This window comes from Cynara cardunculus (assembly GCF_001531365.2).
Source record: "Cynara cardunculus var. scolymus isolate 2C chromosome LG 4, CcrdV1, whole genome shotgun sequence".
NCBI lineage: Eukaryota > Viridiplantae > Streptophyta > Magnoliopsida > Asterales > Asteraceae > Cynara > Cynara cardunculus.
In genome coordinates this window covers 18,490,727-18,509,091 of record NC_037531.1, presented here as the reverse complement: position 1 = coordinate 18,509,091, position 18,365 = coordinate 18,490,727, and the positions used below count along the sequence as shown (strand labels likewise).

At 37.9% G+C, this 18,365-nt stretch overlaps 3 protein-coding genes across 5 annotated transcripts in view; 2 read left to right on the top strand and 1 right to left on the bottom strand.

Moving 5' to 3' along the window:
• LOC112510974 (receptor-like protein 15) overlaps nucleotides 1–3,615 on the top strand; it is a 6,104-nt gene extending 2,489 nt beyond the window's left edge. Inside the window, exons 4-8 of the mRNA XM_025116330.1 lie at nucleotides 182–267; nucleotides 366–521; nucleotides 649–723; nucleotides 900–1,046; nucleotides 1,250–3,615. Of these exons, the coding sequence (XP_024972098.1) occupies nucleotides 182–267; nucleotides 366–521; nucleotides 649–723; nucleotides 900–1,046; nucleotides 1,250–3,426 (2,641 nt within the window). The 3' untranslated portion in view covers nucleotides 3,427–3,615. The remainder of the gene's footprint in view (nucleotides 1–181; nucleotides 268–365; nucleotides 522–648; nucleotides 724–899; nucleotides 1,047–1,249) is intronic.
• Nucleotides 3,616–4,635: 1,020 nt separating this feature from the next.
• Nucleotides 4,636–9,634, top strand: LOC112511309 (DEAD-box ATP-dependent RNA helicase 35). The gene is made up of 4 exons (XM_025116889.1): nucleotides 4,636–4,855; nucleotides 5,857–6,758; nucleotides 7,247–8,112; nucleotides 9,258–9,634. Exons 2-3 carry the CDS (start codon nucleotides 5,860–5,862, stop codon nucleotides 8,109–8,111), a joined length of 1,764 nt encoding a protein of 587 aa, XP_024972657.1. The 5' UTR covers nucleotides 4,636–4,855; nucleotides 5,857–5,859; the 3' UTR covers nucleotide 8,112; nucleotides 9,258–9,634.
• A 2,520-nt stretch (nucleotides 9,635–12,154) lies between these two features.
• On the bottom strand, nucleotides 12,155–16,955 carry LOC112511102 (pyrophosphate-energized vacuolar membrane proton pump-like). 3 transcript variants are annotated; one of them, XM_025116538.1, is made up of 8 exons: nucleotides 16,602–16,745; nucleotides 15,887–16,492; nucleotides 15,124–15,503; nucleotides 14,533–14,619; nucleotides 14,105–14,435; nucleotides 13,390–13,800; nucleotides 12,807–12,866; nucleotides 12,155–12,724 (listed from the first exon to the last, which is right to left on the bottom strand). In XM_025116538.1, exons 1-8 carry the CDS (start codon nucleotides 16,647–16,649, stop codon nucleotides 12,521–12,523), a joined length of 2,127 nt encoding a protein of 708 aa, XP_024972306.1. In that variant the 5' UTR covers nucleotides 16,650–16,745; the 3' UTR covers nucleotides 12,155–12,520. The 3 variants fall into 3 exon arrangements, with proteins under 3 accessions (XP_024972306.1, XP_024972307.1, XP_024972305.1); XM_025116539.1 differs by having other exon boundaries at nucleotides 12,156–12,724; nucleotides 15,887–16,047; nucleotides 16,602–16,955; XM_025116537.1 differs by having other exon boundaries at nucleotides 12,158–12,724; nucleotides 15,887–16,461; nucleotides 16,602–16,955.
• Between the last annotated feature and the right edge of the window lie 1,410 nt (nucleotides 16,956–18,365).

Genomic DNA, 18,365 nt, shown 5'->3' with positions numbered 1-18,365 from the left:
TATTATAACATAATCACTTATGGCACATTATACCAAAAAGGTGAACAAAATTACATAATTGTGTTAGATATAACCAAGATTGTCCTAGTGATAATGATGGAGAAAAAGTAACGAACATTTGGATCAAACTAGCTTAAAAATGTACATTTCGCAATAGCAAATGATTGATTTATTTTCTATTTCACATGACAGAATTAGCCGATATGACCAACCTGGAGGAGTTGGATTTAAGTGATAATAGGTTCAATGACACACCAAGCATCCCAGGTAAAAGGAGATCTAGTCGCGGTATCTTGTGCATACTTCAAAATGTAAAGCTCTCCCATGACAATTATTCCTCTTAGAAAGTTGCTTTTTTTCTACAGATTGTGCGAGGTTATCGAGATTGAAAAAGCTGAAGAGTATAATTCTTGGATATAACGAATTCAACAAGAGCATCATTTCATGCTTAAGTGCTCTCCCGTCCCTCAAGACTTTAGATCTTTCATATAATTTGTTGGGAGGTTCCTTTCCCATCCAAGGCATGTTCTAAATGACTAAATTTCATCTTTAATATTATCTATAAGTTAGCCATACTGAACTTTAACAAATTTTCTTATCGTAAATCATTTGAGTTTTAAAATGTCTGCGCCTCTTTATCTAATTCAGAGTTGTTGCATTTGCGGGATCTAGAAGTTCTCCGCTTGAGTGGTAATCATTTCAATGGAACACTACCGATGGAAGGTAAGCTTTTTTTTCTTCATTCCGTTACTACATTGTATGAAATATTAATATGATAGATAGATGGATGGCGCAATAACTTATGTAGCTTCAGCCATCAAGAATCCATAACCATCAACAAATCCTTTTTCAAAGTTTCCTTTAGTAACCTATATATGTAATCATCTCTTGTCATCCAGCTTTGATATCTCTCCACAATCTCGAGGTCTTAGATTTGAGTAAGAACTATTTTGTTGGGAGCATCCCGTCAACAATACATGCATTTTCTTCTCTTAGAGTTGTCTCGTTCGCTTACAACAACCTCAGCGGCTTAATACCTGATCATGGTAAGTTACCTACAACATGCATGCTTAACTATTGAGGTTGCTTAAAACCAATATATAAACGGAGAGTTTATATATTATAGCTAAATTTATGTACAGCTTTTGTAACATTACGTTTGCCCGTTAGTTGATCTTTTTGATGTATGATTATGCAAGTGCAAGTTAATAAAGGATGAGCAATAGGGTCTTTTTTCCTCTTTTGTCAGGTTTATGTGAGTTGAAGAACCTTCATGAGTTAGATCTTAGTCACAACAAGTTCCATGGAAGCCTGCCTCAGTGTTTCAGGAGTCTATCATCTCTTAAGTTGTTGGATATTTCTTCAAACCGATTCACGGGAATACATATGTCATCAGTGATTGCTACTCTCACGTCTCTCGAGTACATTGATTTTAGTGGCAACAAATTTGAAGGTTCATTCTCATTTAGCTCATTCTCCAATCATACCAATCTTGAGGTAGTTAGATTCATATGTGAAAATGGCGAGTTTGAGGTGGAAACAGAAGAGCCTACAGGTTGGATTCCAGTCTTCCAGTTGAAAGTCCTTGTACTGTCGAGTTGCAATATAAATAGGCCTAAAGGAAGTGTTGTTCCCGGGTTTCTACTTCACCAACGCAAGTTACAGGTAATAGACCTATCTCACAACTCCGTGGTGGGACAGTTTCCAAGTTGGTTGATTGAAAATAATACAAAGCTGGAAGTCCTCAATCTAAGGAACAACTCAGTGAGCGGAAAAATTTGTATGCCATGGTATACGAATGCTAACACAAGGTGGTTGGACGTGTCTCAAAATCACATGAATGGTGTTATTCCGAGTGATTTACAAAAATTGCTTCCCAAAATAAACTATTTAAATCTGTCTAGCAATTCGTTGGATGGCATCATCCCGTCTTCGATTGGTGATATGAGAGAAATATGGGCACTGGATCTATCAAACAATAAGTTCTCAGGAGAAGTTCCAAAGGGATTGTTAACAAATCTCTCTTACTTAAGTATATTGAAATTATCAAAGAACAGATTGCATGGCGAGGTACTTTCAGGAAACTCAAGCTTGGGTAACATCGAGAGTCTTGGGTTAGATAACAATTATTTCACAGGGAAAATTGGAAAAGGGACCGTCCAGAATCGTTATATGAGGAGTTTGGATATTAGCAATAATTTTTTTACAGGTATGATCCCCCGGGGGATTGGCAACATGAGTGCATTGTCCGAATTTGTGGTGAGAGATAATAGTTTGGCAGGCACGTTTCCTTGTGGAACAACTTCATTCTCATTTTTGGATATCTCACAAAATTCTTTCTCAGGGCCCATCTCATCTTGCTTAAATTTGCAATATATGATACATCTTCATTTGGGTTCCAACAAATTCAACGGATCAATACCAGATGTCTTTCGTAATTTGACAGATGTTTTGACTTTGGATATAGGCGACAACTTTTTGTCAGGAAAGATTCCTAATTTTATCGGTGAACTATCCAATTTAAGGGTTCTGATTTTGAGAAATAATAACTTTAGTGGTTTTATTCCGAAGCAGTTGTGCCAATTAAGTAACTTGAGTTTGATAGATTTATCAAGTAATTCCCTTACGAGTTCAATACCTCGTTGCCTCCATAATATTGGTAGGCCTATTTTCCCTTCTTTCACAGAAAGAAATATTGGTGAAGTGGAGACTTCCTTCTACGACTATCGGAGTGTTCTATATGGAGGAACTCATGTCTACTCTATGGCAGAAGTATTTGAAATAGAAGACGAAGTTCGGTATACAACGAAAACACTTTCCCTTTCTTACAAAGGTAGGATTCTTGATTACATGGTGGGATTGGATCTATCCTGTAACAAAATAACAGGTGAAATCCCAGAAGAACTAGGGTTGTTGACTGAGATTCACTCATTGAACTTGTCTCACAATCGGTTGTCTGGATCTATTCCAATGCAATTGTCAAATCTTGAGTTGATAGAGAGCTTGGACCTTTCTTCAAATGGTTTGAGTGGCAAACTTCCATCACAACTGATTCGACTTACTTCTCTAGCCATCTTCAATGTTTCTTACAACAATCTATCAGGTAGACTCCCAGATGTGAAAGCACAGTTTAGTACCTTTACCAAGGCGAGTTATGAAGGGAATCCATTTCTTTGTGGACCACCACTCGAAAAGAAATGCACGGCTACATCACAAGGTACTCATACCCTAACAAAAGAAGGCACTGATGATAAATGGTATGATATCGACATGACATTCTTTTATGGAAGTTTTTGTACGACATGGGTTGTGTTCTTACTGGGATTTGGCGTGCTTCTTTACACCAATCCTTATTTGCGTAGAAGGTGGCTAGACTTGGTTGAAGAATATATATGTATGCACGCCATCACTTCTTTGATGATCTAGGAAGTAAGCTCTCAGATCTATTCTGTAAATAAGACCTCCTTAAGAATGTGTGAAGTTGTATGTATTTGAATTTTTTTAAGTTATAAGCAAATGTATATTAAGACTCTGGCTACAAGTGTTTGTGTATATATCTATATATGCTAGAAAAAGGTTTGATCATCAATAGCAAACATGCATGTGTTTGTGTAACTCACAACTACTATACATGTAAACTTACATTTTTGTTCAAATAGTGGGCCTTGCCCAAAAGAACTTACAAACCGCTCCACGAATGAGGAGAGGTTCATGTTTGTCTGTCACTCGTTATTGAAGCACTTTTCTACAATACTTGTCTTAGAAGAACCAATTCATGGGCGCACGCTCGCGCTCGAGCCGTTGTTGTTTTTCAATTATTATACAAGTAGACTTTTATCATAGATTTGTATCATCTACATCATCCTACAAATCATTTCGATAAAGCTCTTAGAATTTCAAAAGTACAACAAATGAAGCAAGTACAAATTATCAGTACATTAGGTATGACTTGTTGAGAATTTTTAGCTGGAAACATGTCTAACATAGGAGTAACAATAACAGTAAAGTGTAGGGTATGGTTAATGCTTAACAAAGTTTGAAAACTTTGGTCTCAAATCATCACAATTAAATTCATTTGAGATATTTGGGTTTTTTATTACGTGTTTTCTTGTTATAAATTATAGAAAAGCAAGTTAAATCCTTGGAGAGTGCGTGTATAATTACGAGTACACAACTAGTTATTACATTTATGGCACAATCTACGTTTACAAGGTAATTAACGATTAATTGGTTCAATATTTCATCCATTCGTTAACTTTCCGAGTCATATAGGGATGAAATTCTCAACTAACTTAGGGACAACTTAACTGACAAAATAAAAGTTAGGTCTTAGAGTTCCTCATTATAGGTTATGAATTCGAGTCTCTTAATGTCAAAAAATATTCCATGTGTTATTATTTTAGGACCATATGGAATTAGTCGAGGTGTGTGTAAGTTGGTCTAGAAATACATTGTTAACAAAAACAAAATTGTATAGTAACCTTTTATCTAGGGGGCGTTAGTATAAAACTGAAAGTAGATGGATGAAATCTGCATATCGACATTTAATGAGGGACCATTTAGGTATTCCCTCTCTCTTTATATTATTCATGTCGGTTTCTAATGGGTTCGAACCCTAGACGCCTTCGATGATCATGGTCCACGGTTTTGCCAATCCTCTAATCGCTACGTGAAATCATCTGCTGCTCTTCTCAGTGAGAATTTCCGTGAATCCTCCAGGCTTTGCTCCGTTTCAGTTCCTCCGCCCTTCTCCTCCAATATCTCCGTTCCTCCGTCGCCGAGCCTCCGCCAGTCGCCTGCCCCTTTGCTGCTCCGCGCTTCTCCACTCCAGAGTCTCTTGCCATCATTAAGATCAGTACGAAATATAATTTAGGGTTTATTTTATTATTTATTTTGCCATTTGTGAGCTTGTAGATCTTAAAACCTTAATACCTTGGGGCAAAGACTTAAAGAGCAGTAGAACTTCCTGTTTTGATGTTTCGGGCATCGTTATAAAAATATTCAAGCTTGACAGAAGCCATAGATGCTTGTTTCTGTATTTCAGTATTTAATCAACGTTGGCTTGTTGGGCAATTTAGCGCATAAACATATAATGGATGCAGTTATGCAAATTAAAAGAAGATTATGAATGCTTGTTTCTGAATTTGATCAATCTTATGTTTCAAAATTATGTTAAGCATAAGGCATATTAGGTTTTTGGTCAGGAATGCATATTATGCTTTATTTAAGATGATCACCCGGGTGATTTTTCTGACTCCTCCCCTGATAATAGTATTAAGCAAATTTCTGTCGACTGCACTTTCTTGATTAGGTAAAACTTTCACAGATTGGGGGACGGAGAATACACATATTTGGTTTGTGGATTTATGGAGAATTCACTTTCCTTTTCCAATGTCCTTCAATTCTTTTTTGGAGGTTTTTCTTAATGTGACCTAATTTAAGGCAGTTAAGTTGTACTCTTGGACATCTTGATAATTGGGGATTTGAAGATTTCCAGAAATAATTTGTAGCTAGAAATAGAATAAGGTTAGTGTTATGTTGGTATCAATTTCGATCTGGAAAATATTAGGGGTCAACACTAAAACCAAGGTGTAACTCTTTTTACTGAAATGGGATAGTAATCAAGTTCATTTTGATGTTAGTTTATTGAAGCTTATTACTGTTCAGTGAAACGCCTAACGGGGAATATTTTCATTGTAATCTTGCTTCTTGATATTTATATTCTGAAATTCTGTTATATTGGTAATCAATGTACCCATAAAATGTAGCCTGAATTTTATTGTTGATTGTAAGCTTTTGACTCTTTTAAGAGTTTGAGTTTGAGTACCATGCTTACATGTTTAGAGTTTCTTGTAGGATATGGAGAATGACGAAGATTATGTGGAATATGTCCCCATTGCAAAACGAAGGGCAATGGAGGCACAAAAGATTCTTCAACGTAAGGGGCAAGCTTCCACCTTTGAAGACGAAACAGAAAAGGCAAAACAAGTAGAAATGAAACCTAGCTTGCTTGTGAAAGCTTCCCAACTTAAGCGCGATCAGCCTGAAGTCACTCCCACTGAACAAGCAGTTCAACAAGAAAAAGAGATGATGGAAAATCTTTCTGATAGAAAGACTTTAATGTCAGTTCGTGAACTTGCAAAAGGGATAACATACTCTGAACCTCTGCCAACGGGATGGAAACCCCCTTTGCCCATAAGAAGGATGTCCCAAAAAGCATGCGATGGTATAAGGAAACAATGGCATATTATCGTTGATGGTGACGAAATCCCCCCACCAATTAAAAACTTCAAAGATATGAGATTTCCTGATCCAGTTCTAAAGAAATTGAAAGAAAAAGGAATAGTACAGCCAACACCTATTCAAGTTCAAGGCCTTCCTGTTATTCTTTCCGGAAGAGATATGATTGGAATAGCGTTTACAGGGTCGGGAAAAACATTGGTTTTCGTGTTACCATTGATTATGATGGCATTGCAGGAGGAGATTATGATGCCAATTGCTCCAGGAGAAGGGCCATTTGGATTGATTGTTTGCCCATCTAGAGAGCTAGCTCGGCAGACGTTTGAGGTTGTGGAGGAGTTTTTAATACCTTTGAGGGAATTTGGATTTCCAGAAATAAGACCTTTGCTTTGCATTGGAGGTGTTGATATGCGGTCACAGTTGGATATCGTCAAGAAAGGTGTTCATATCGTAGTTGCTACGCCTGGGAGATTGAAGGACCTGCTTGCCAAAAAGAAGATGAATCTTGACAATTGCCGGTAAGCAAACCCAATATGTTTTATCATATTAGTAGCATCTAAAGTTGGACTATAATTAGTTTCAATGCTATGTCTACGTTAGATCTGGTTAATTTCTTAGCTCAATAATGGTTATTTGATGATGTGGATGCCAAGTTGTCTTAAGATATTTTTGACCGGTAACTTGTTGATCAACCACTATATATTATTCAATCAATATAACTTAAGATCTTGGTACCCACATCATCAAGTCTTACAAGATCAACATATTATAGGTAAAAATAGGTTCTAAATAGGAAATTTAGAAACTTTGTGACATTGCTTAGGGAATAAAGTTCTTAGCTACATTCGCTACGCCGAATAGGAACTAAAGCAAACTTCATTGCATTTTGATGCATTTTGTTGCATTATGCCTGTAAAATAACTCTCGATGGGGATGTCAAGTTGTTTGACATTATTACTTGAGTTACTTTAGAGATATGGTTCTATAAACACTTTGTTTCTTGCAGGTATTTGACTTTAGATGAGGCAGATAGATTGGTTGATCTGGGGTTTGAAGATGACATAAGAGAAGTATTTGATCATTTCAAAGCTCAAAGGCAAACCCTTCTCTTTTCTGCAACTATGCCTGCAAAGATCCAAAATTTTGCTAGAAGTGCTTTGGTCAAACCCGTTACCGTAAACGTTGGTCGAGCCGGAGCAGCAAATCTTGACGTGATCCAAGAAGTCGAGTATGTGAAGCAAGAAGTAAAACTCGTCTACCTCCTTGAATGCCTACAGAAAACCCCACCCCCCGTGTTGGTATTTTGTGAAAACAAAGCCGACGTGGACGATATCCACGAATACCTCCTTTTGAAAGGAGTGGAAGCCGTCGCAATTCATGGAGGCAAAGATCAAGAAGAGAGAGAGTATGCCATTTCGTCTTTCAAAGCAAGCAAGAAAGACGTTTTGGTTGCCACAGATGTCGCCTCAAAGGGTTTGGATTTTCCCGATATCCAACACGTCATCAATTACGATATGCCAGCGGAAATCGAGAACTATGTTCACAGGATTGGGCGAACCGGGAGGTGCGGTAAGACAGGTATTGCAACAACATTTATCAACAAGAACCAAAGCGAGACTACACTTCTTGATTTGAAGCATTTGTTACAAGAGGCGAAACAGAGAATACCTCCGGTTTTGGCGGAGTTGAACGACCCCATGGAAGATGTGGACGCAATTACAAATGCAAGTGGTGTGAAGGGGTGTGCGTATTGTGGTGGACTTGGTCATCGTATCCGTGATTGTCCGAAGCTCGAGCATCAGAAAAGCATGCAGATTGCAAGTTCCAGGAGGGATTACTTTGGTTCTGGAGGGTACAGAGGAGAAATATGAGGTATGCAACATGTTTTGTACTCTTGAATATTTTTCCAATATTTTGACTAATCTGTTGTATCAAGGTTAGTTGAAATTTATTAGAAAAAGTTGGTTGGATTCTAGCCTATGCTTCTTGAAATGCCAATCTTGAGCTCATCTCCTAACTGGCTATACGGTTATAATTGATGTCAATAACTAGTTAGATTGTTGGTGTTTTCGAAGTTCTTAAAGTCGAATTATTATAGAAAAGAATACCTGTTAGCGTTCTGATCCTTGCTAGGTAGAAGACATGTTGGCATATATGCCACACTTGCCCCTCCTAGATCTTGCTTTCAAGTGTGATGTATGATAAACTCCGAATTACAATCAAGGTTAGGATAACCCAACGAGTGATTGAAGCTCCAAATCAGGAAAATCAATGTAAGAATGAGTAGAAGAGCTAGTTAATACGAACCGGAAGAAAGTTTAGCAGAAGAAAAAGGTGTATATTACATTCGTACCTTTTTCAGAGAAACATACGCTATGTAATGCGTAACAACCAAAAATAACAAACTCTACTGGACGATGACGTATGTCCTTTATCAGATCTACCACAAGGTTTATTTAGGCACCTAAATGTGCTGATCTGGCCATGTCACCCAGGTTACTCGTATCATTACCTCCTTCTTGAAAATGATCTTTGTCCCCAAGGATAAATGTCGGATAGACCCTGTCCATAGCCACTTCGTCTTCCCAAGTGGCATCTTCAACCGGACGGACGATCTTTCCATTTAACTAGCCATTCAATGTCTGGTCTGTTTTGTCTTTTGATAGTTCTATATCAATCACTTGGTCAGGAATCTTGTCCACAACAGTTCTAGGTGCTGCCTCTGTCGTGGTGGTTGTAGGAATCGGACCATGGTGTTTCTTGAGGAGTGAAACATGAAATGTAGGATGAATGCTAGATCCTTGTGGTAGTTTAAGTGTGTACGCAACCTGTCCCACTTTAGCACGAATCTGATAAGGGCCAAAGTACTTGGCTGATAACTTCATGTTTTCCCTATCCACAATTGAAGTTTGTCTATACGGTTGCAACTTGAGATAGACCCAATCCCCGACTTCAGATGTTCTTTCAGATCGTTGTTTGTCAGCGACTTGCTTCATTCTGTTTTGTGCCTTGTGCAGGTTACGCTTTAGTAGCTTTATAGCCTCCTCTCTTGCTGTTAAGTTCCTATCCACTGAATCCACCTTGCTTTCCTCTGGTAAATATGGCAAATGTAAGGCGGTGGCTACCCGTAGACCACCTCAAACAGGGTACACTTGATGGACGAATGAAAATTGGTATTATATCAATACTCGGCCGTGCCCACTTCTTAGGTGCATCGTGACACATACACCGTAGGTAACCTTCCAAACACCTGTTTAAGAGTTCAGATTGGCCGTCAGATTGGGGGTGGTAGCTGCTGGACATATTTTGATCGATGCCCTGTAATGTGTTAAGTTGGTGTTTGGTTTCATTTTGAATACTTGTTTAAGTTTATGTTTTTGATGTTGAAACTATATTTTCAATGAATACATATAATATATTAAGTTATGTATGTATATGTATAATATATATAAAATTCTAATAATTATATAAACGCTATTTTTGGACCGACATGCCACCGCTTTACCATCGCGATAACCGCTATTTCAAATAACAATACTGACCGCCTTGGTTTTCAAAAGCGCGATGCGGTCCAAGGCGGTAAGGGTCCCGGAAGCCGATGCGTGATGCTGATGCGATCGCATCACACACATGATGCGTCCGGTATTCAAAAAATATTTATAAATTAATTCTACATGTCAATTTCTACCTTAAAAATATTTACCTATCAAAATACTTCATTTATAACATAAAGTAGTTCAAAAAGTGGCATTAGAATCTTAAAAAGTTCGTGAATCGGAATAGCAAAACACACAAACTACTACCATGAAGAACGCAAGTAAATGTCTAATAGTCCCCAATCCCTAAACTAAATGACCAAGTGACCAACTAATATTCCCCAAGATTAGCATCATCAAACCCCAACACGGGTTCATCTCCCTCATTGATTGATATGTGAGTGCGACTTCTGCTTCTTCTATTAGTCGCTGTCGGCTTCTTCTATTAGGTCACCATTCAGTCTCACGTAATCAACTAAAAACTGAAAAAGGGAGCCTAAATACAAGATGCGCTGATGCATAGGTGATGTACCCATCGTGTAATGCGTAGGTGATGTGAGCGCATCATGGGATCGCAATGCATCAGCCCATATGATGCGTTTCCTCCGGCGCATCAGAGCGCATTATGCGCGCATTTTTAAACCAAGCTGACCGCGATTTCGTATTTTGACCTCTGTAACAACATAGGTTGAAACAACCTATTCATCAAACTCTAGAAGGTGGAAGGAGTGTTGTTAGGCCGAATGGCATAACCAAAAATTCAAAATGTCTACAATGCGTTTTAAAGGCGGTTTTGTGAACATCTTGATTAGCAACTTGAATTTGATGGTACCCGACCCTTAAGTCTATTTTGGAGAAACACCGAGTGCCATATAACTTGTCCATGAGTTTCAATCGAAGGAATAGAGAATCTGTCTGGAATTGTCATTTTGTTTAAAGCACGGTAATCCACGCACATTCTCCCGTCCATAGCATTACCTGAAATCTGAGAAAAATTGTTGTCTGTATCTGACGACCCTTCGTCATCACCATCATTCCCCAACTCCTCCCATTCTAAATGAAATAACTGAGGCCACTTACCCTTGCACCGATGCCCATATTCGTATTTCTCATTACAAAAGAAACACAACCCTTTTTATCGCCTTCCGTTGAGTTCAGCTGGGGACAAGGTCTTTCGGTTGCAATTTGGTATGAAGGGAGCTATATGTGATTTTGGTGCGTTGCTCACAGATTTGTTAGTGAAATTGGGAGTTTTCATGGGTAGAGGCAATATATCAGTTACATACCGCTCCCATGAAGGATTTACATGATTTCGTCGTATCCCTGATGCCATTGCAAAGCTCTGCTTTCTAGATGTATGAAAGCCAGAGGAACTTAGGGGTCGTTTACCAACACTTATCCGGGTTACCGGTAAAATTCAAAACTATCAATTACTTACCGAGTAAGATTTTAGTTCACAAAAACGGTATCGTATGCAAATTTGGTAAACACTAACCGGATAAACGAGATTCCTTATCCTTACTAGGATAACATCTCGGTCTGCGACATTGTGGGTTAAAGGGCGTGGGTAATCAAGTTTATCTTTATTGTGTAAGCACCATTTACCTGATGAAAACAGTAAGTATTCAATAAACATGTTCTAAATGTTCTAAAAGTATCTTCAATAACCATATTATAATTTTTCTAAAACAGAGTAAAAGATCAAAACTTTTAAAAAGAATTACATTCAATTCCTATAACTATTCTATTTTAACAATTCTAACATTGACTATATTATTAAAATATTCAATATATTTAATAAAATATTATCTTTCTCTCCTAATATTTTTAATTTCAATACGTCTTATTTTGGCATAGGAGTTGGAGCAATAGAATTCTTAAAATCTCCAAAATCTTTATTTTAACATAATTGTTGGAGATTCTCTAAGTAAGCGGCATGTTTGTTAGTAGCTTAATGAGCTTAATGGGACTCACACCTTATTCGGTTAGCTATACATGACTGTTTAATAACGGCTTAAGGATATAGAAAGTGGCTTATTCAATAAGCTTTTAAGAGGGATATTTATGAAAAAACCAAGTTTTTTCCAAACCTGTCCCTCAATTAAAAAACACGCTCCTTTTGTTTAGGAAAAACTTCCAAAACCCCCTTTCCCAATCTATATAGAGAGATTACTCTATCGCACATACAACTTTATCCATGTATGACTTAATGAAAAACCAACCAAATCCAAAACCCCCTTTCCCAATCTATATAGAGAGATTACTCTATCGCACATACAACTTTATCCATGTATGACTTAATGAAAAACCAACCAAATCCAAAACCCCCTTTCCCAATCTATATAGAGAGATTACTCTATCGCACATACAACTTTATCCATGTATGACTTAATGAAAAACCAACCAAACAACCCCTAAGTGTTCAATAAACAAGCAATAAGTTTGCAGTGAACAGCGTGGACCAGTCGTCGGTCTGAAAAATATTATATCGATCAAAGGACAGCCATGTGCATGTTTAGAAACGGTTACGCAGATGGCTACAGTTTATGACTTCACGTAGAAAACTCGCAAGATTGTATTCACAAATGAGTTCCAACATGTGTTCTAAACTCATGACAACTAAATCATGTCATTTAATCACCATCACCATCATGACCTATCGACTAACTTTAAAAAAAAGAGAGGCTAACTTGGGTGCTAAATAGATGTCGAGATTCAGAAGCACTTTCTGTCATTTTTATACCCTAAATCTTAAAGAGTAAACCGCCGTGAGCAGCAAAGAAGGGTGCAAAAACAAGCGATTCCACAGCCATGAGTTTGATAAGAATGTTGAGCGATGGACCAGAGGTGTCCTTGAGTGGATCACCAATGGTGTCCCCGATCACAGCCGCCTTGTGTGGTTCAGACCCCTTTGGTCCAAGGGTCCTTGCATGTTCTGAAGCTCCAGCCTGATAGATAATTGACAATGGTCAAGAATTTAGTAGCATAAACCGAAGAACGTAGCAGTGCAACATCTAAACAGATAATCACCTCGATGTACTTCTTGGCATTGTCCCAAGCACCGCCTGTGTTTGATGCAGAAATCGCTACCTGTTGCAGAAAAACAACCGTATCAGCCACTTAGTTGGGTAAGTTTTTTACAAATAGCATGAAAGCGACCATCAAGTGTTATGGTATCAAAGTGGAGGCCTAATACCACCTAGGGTGCGTTTGGTGGTCTGACAAGATTTTAGGGTTATAATTTGATATGGATAGTTTAATTATTTACCAATCTTATCTCATTTCTCCTATTTTTGGTAGGACAAATGCATTTTACTTTTTCTGTCCCACACAGTCCAGTCTTGTCCCGGTCTACATGTCGTACCGGATATGAGACAACCAAGCTTTTGTCAAATCCTGTCTCGTGCACCGAACACACTTAGGGACCTAACACACTCTTTTGCCTCCATTTGAGGGAGCATGTTGGAGTCTCATGTCAGTTAGACAGACTATCAGACCTGTATAATGTATGAAACTACCATCTCACTATAATGGCTCTTTTAGAGAGAATCATCAGGGTTCCACGTATTCTAACAACAGCGCTTGTATAATTTATATCAAGAACATTTGTTACCTGGACACCAGATACTAGGGAACCAGCAAGGATACCAGAAAGGGTCTCCACTCCGAATAAGATCCCAACGATTAGGGGAGTTAACATGACAAGGGCACCCGGGGGAATCATCTCCTTGATAGATGCATCGGTGGAGATCTTCACACACGTGGTGTAATCAGGTTTGGCCAGGCCTTCCATGAGACCAGGGATGGTGTTGAACTGCCTACGAACTTCCTCAACCATTTTCAAAGCTGCACTGCCCACACTCTTCATGGTCATGGCTGAGAACCAGTATGGAAGCATAGCGCCGACGACTAAACCTATGAAAACCTTTGGTGTTAAAACATCAACCGTTTGAATTCCTGCACGACTGACAAATGCACCAAATAGCGCTAGCGAGACCAACGCAGCAGATCCAATCGCAAATCCCTACGAATATAAATGGATGTAAGAACAATAACAACTAGCATTATTTTCTTACTTTGTTTTCTTGTACCTACTTCTTTTTGCACGTAGCTAGCTTTTCAAAATTTAGCATATCCGTCTTTCTTTCCTCTTCAAAAAATTTGGGTAAACTTTATCTTTTTCACACATTTTGCAAAAGCCGAAGGTCTTTACAAAAGTATCCGCAATACCCTTTGGGATAGAGGACAGATCTGCATATACCCCCAGACCGTACTTCCAAATGAGATATATTGGGTTCGTTGTATGTCAAAAGGATATATTGGATTACCTTTCCGATGGCAGCAGTGGTGTTCCCTGCAGCATCAAGGGCATCGGTCCTCTCACGGATTCTGTGGCTCATACCAGCCATTTCCGCAATGCCTCCAGCATTATCACTGATGGGACCATAAGCATCTATAGCCAGTCCAGTAGCGATGGTGCTAAGCATTCCAAGAGCAGCCATTGCAATTCCATACATGGCAGCAAATCTGAAACTGACATAAATGCTGATAGCTATGGCAAAAATGGGAATGATCACAGATTTGTATCCCAATGCAAGCCCAAATATAACATTTGTTGCAGCTCCAGTTCTGCAGGAATCAGCAACATCTTGCACAGGGCTGCATCAAAGAGAAGATGAATGAATTCACAATCATATAGAATGTAACCCAGATCCTAACTCTGTGTGGGATATACCGAGTTTGTTATATGACATACCTGTAAGCATTGCTGGTATAGTATTCCGTTACAAAACCGATGATAAGTCCGGCCCAAAGACCAACACACACGCACAAGAAAAGTTGCCTGCATAATCAGAGATTGTTATATAGACATGTGACTGTTCTTCGGGGAACGAGATCACGTCAGTCTACCTCCCATCCTCAGACCCCACATCCAGTTGAGTTGGGATGTATTGGGCTCGTGTTTACTGTTATATAGGCAAGTGACTATTCTTTGAGGTAAAAGTCAAGTCTGCTTACATCCCATCATCAGATCCCATCTTTGGGCGGAATGTACTCGGTTCTTTTAGCTACTGTTATATATAGACATATGACTATTCTTCGGGGTAGAGGTCAAGCCTACGTACATCCATCATCAAACCCACCTCTAGGAGAGATGTATTGGGTTCATTTGGTTTACTGTTTAACTCTTATATAGGCATGGGACTATTCTTTGGGTAGAGGTCAGGTATGTGTACATTCCACGAGAACCCACCTCTAGATGAAATATATTGGATTTCTTTGGTTTATAGTAGAATAGGGCATATATTTTTTTGAATAGGTGAACCAATAGAGAACTCCTGCTTACCAGTTATGCACGACCTTCTGTGAACCAAAATTGAATATTGTGAAGGATGTCGGGAGACCAAGCCAACTAACAATTGCAATACCAATCGTCATAAGAACGGTGGAGATGATAAGTTGCTTCTTCAATGCTGTTTGGATTTCATGGACAGCCTTGATTTCAAAGAAATCAGTAGCAAATAGTGTGGTTATCAAGCAAACAAGAATTCCCATGGAACTCACAAGCAACGGATAGCACATTGCAGTGAAATCATGGTCGATTCCGAAAGAAGAGATGGAAGCAACCACAAGTGCAGCACAAGATGATTCGGCATACGACCCAAAAAGGTCAGATCCCATCCCAGCAATGTCCCCAACGTTATCCCCGACATTATCAGCAATCACCTACGATAAGAGCAAGAACCCTAAATACGCAAACTTTGGCATAAAATCGACAAGAAACACTACAATGAAATTGGGTTCATATGATGCCTAAAATGTCTACATGGTTCTAATAGACTACTTTATAGATAAAGTCATAGGATAAACAATTGTGCCTCCTATATAAAAAGTTGTTGCATTTTGGACGTCTTAACAAGTTTTGTATTAGTTTTTTTTTTCGAGGACACTCTTGAGAAGTAACACTTCTTATAGGACACTCATAAACGTCATATAAACTTATTGTAACACTTTTACATATGACACATAATTGTTTCCCCCAGCTTATCATGACATATAAAAGTATCGGCGTCCTATAAACCCAACTTGAAAATATGAACGTGACTTACGGCTGGATTTCGAGGGTCATCTTCTGGAATGTTTCTCTCTACCTTCCCAACAAGATCAGCACCAACATCAGCAGCCTTGGTATATATACCTCCACCAACTCTTCCAAACAAAGCCATTGAAGAACCACCAAGTCCATAACCAGTTATAGCCTCAAAAAGTCCTTCCCAATCATCCCCATAATATATCTTAAACAGATTTATTGCAATATATAAAACCAAAAGACCATTTGCAGCAAGAAGAAAACCCATTACAGCACCGGACCTAAAAGCGGTAATGAAAGCTTTTCCGACACCTTTTCTGGCTTCCAGGGTTGTTCTTGCGTTAGCATAAGTAGCTATTTTCATCCCGAGGAAACCAGAAACTATGGAGGTAATAGCACCAAGCAAGAAAGCAATTGTACTGAAGCCAGCGGTCGCTAGTGCGGGCTTGCACATCCTGGCACGGTCGTAGGTGCACCGCTGGCTCTTGGTGCTGAAGCCCTCAACAGAACCCAGAAAGAGAAAGATCAAAATTGCAAAAACAACCATGAAAACACCAACATATTGATACTCTGTAAACAAGAAGGAGGTTGCACCTGTTTGTATTTGAAACAAATCAAAAACATACTCAATTAGCAGAAACCACCACTCAATAATCAATCCATGGATAACCAGAAAAAGGAAATTTTTCGATCAATATCTAACCTACGAAAGGAAGATAATCGTAATATCTAACCTTCAGAGATTGCATTCTGAATCTCGGCACATTTAACGACGACGTCATGTTTATTCATCCCTTCCTCTTCTTCAATCAAATAGTCATCGTATCCATTTTTGTTCTTGTTTGACGGAGGTCCGTTAGGGTCAGGTGTAACCTTTACTCTAGATACTAACAACCATTGCAGTAACGAAAAAACGATACCAATGACGGCGCATATCGGAATAATAATCTCCGTCGCAAGACCTGAGAGTAACGGCGAAGTCATAGTATCGGAAACCGAGTATCTCGCCGGAAATTGGGACGAATAGCAGGCGGAGTTGGAGGAAATAGAAGAGTTGCAGGTAACAGAGGTTTTGGGAGGGTAGTGAAGTAGTAGGCGGTGGGAATTTATATTTTATAGTTCTTTCCGAAAATAGAAATTTATAGTATTTTATAGTTGATGGAAGAAAGAGAAGATAAGGTGGAGAAAGTTGCGTTTTATCTGATTGGATCTTTTAGGGTTCTTCGGTGCAACCGCAGTTTTAATCGGACGGTTAGATTTCAGCCATATGTCGTTTAATGGCTTTAAGACGCTTCTACTTTTTAAGATGCATAGTTTAGGATGAAATAGAACAGATATTGCTATTCGGTGTTTGTCATCATTTTTTCACCTCAATTAAAAGACTTAAAATATTAATTTTTATATATTTTTTATATTTTAATTAATTTATGTAATTTATTAAATATTAATAATCTTCTATATAATTTATAAAAACCACGTTTTTATCGTATTTTAATATTCTGATATTACCCTAATGAACTTTAGTTTAAGTTATGTTTATACTTTATATTTATGTGGTATGTTTTTAAAACTTTATGAACGAAAAAAGAAAATGATCAAAATAGTTTTATATAAAAAGTACCTAACAAACATTATGGGTTTATCGTTAGACACAAAATTTGTGACAAAATATAAATCACAAGTTTAGTGATGTAGCTTTAGAATTTTAGAGGTCATTTATCAAACATTTATAGATTATACGTTTTTTGGATGTCGCTTACTCTAAATGGGTGGGTACGATAAGGGTTAAAAAAATTTACTCAGTAAGCGAGTGGGAAAACTCTTGCAGGGCTAATTACTGAATAAGAAACGTTTACCTACAATCAATTCTAATAGCTGAAATTATAACCCGATAAAAAAAATTAAAGATAATGAATTTTGTCAATAAACATTTGATATTACAACTTTGTCAGGATTTTCTTTAAAACTCACCGATTCAAATCCTATAAAACCTCTAAAAATTTTCTTATTAAGACACCTAAAATTAATCGAGTTACATATAAACTGCATCAAACGTTGTACAAATCCCTTAAAAAAAACAATGTTTTGGTGAAGCAAATCAACCATTTTTGTAATTTAGTGATAAAAATATTATATATTTGATGGGATATTTGTGGGTCATAGTAAAAGTTGCATAGAGAGATGTGCAATTGGATAAAATTTGAGTTTGGTTCACCTGCCTATCCTCTTTCTAACAATCTATTCGGTTCTTATTTAATGTCAATAAATAATATATAATATAATAAATATATTTGATTTGTTAGGTACTGTGTATGGCATGACATATGGATCGAATAAAATTCAAGAATCGTTTCGGAAAACATTTTTGGTATATAATAATTCGATCTTATTAGATTTGGGTTTACGAATTTCGTATTGAGATAATTCTTAAGATTATTTTCCCTTTCAAAGGGTGTGAAATCGAGATTATCTGTCCAGATTCTCGTTTTACATATTTA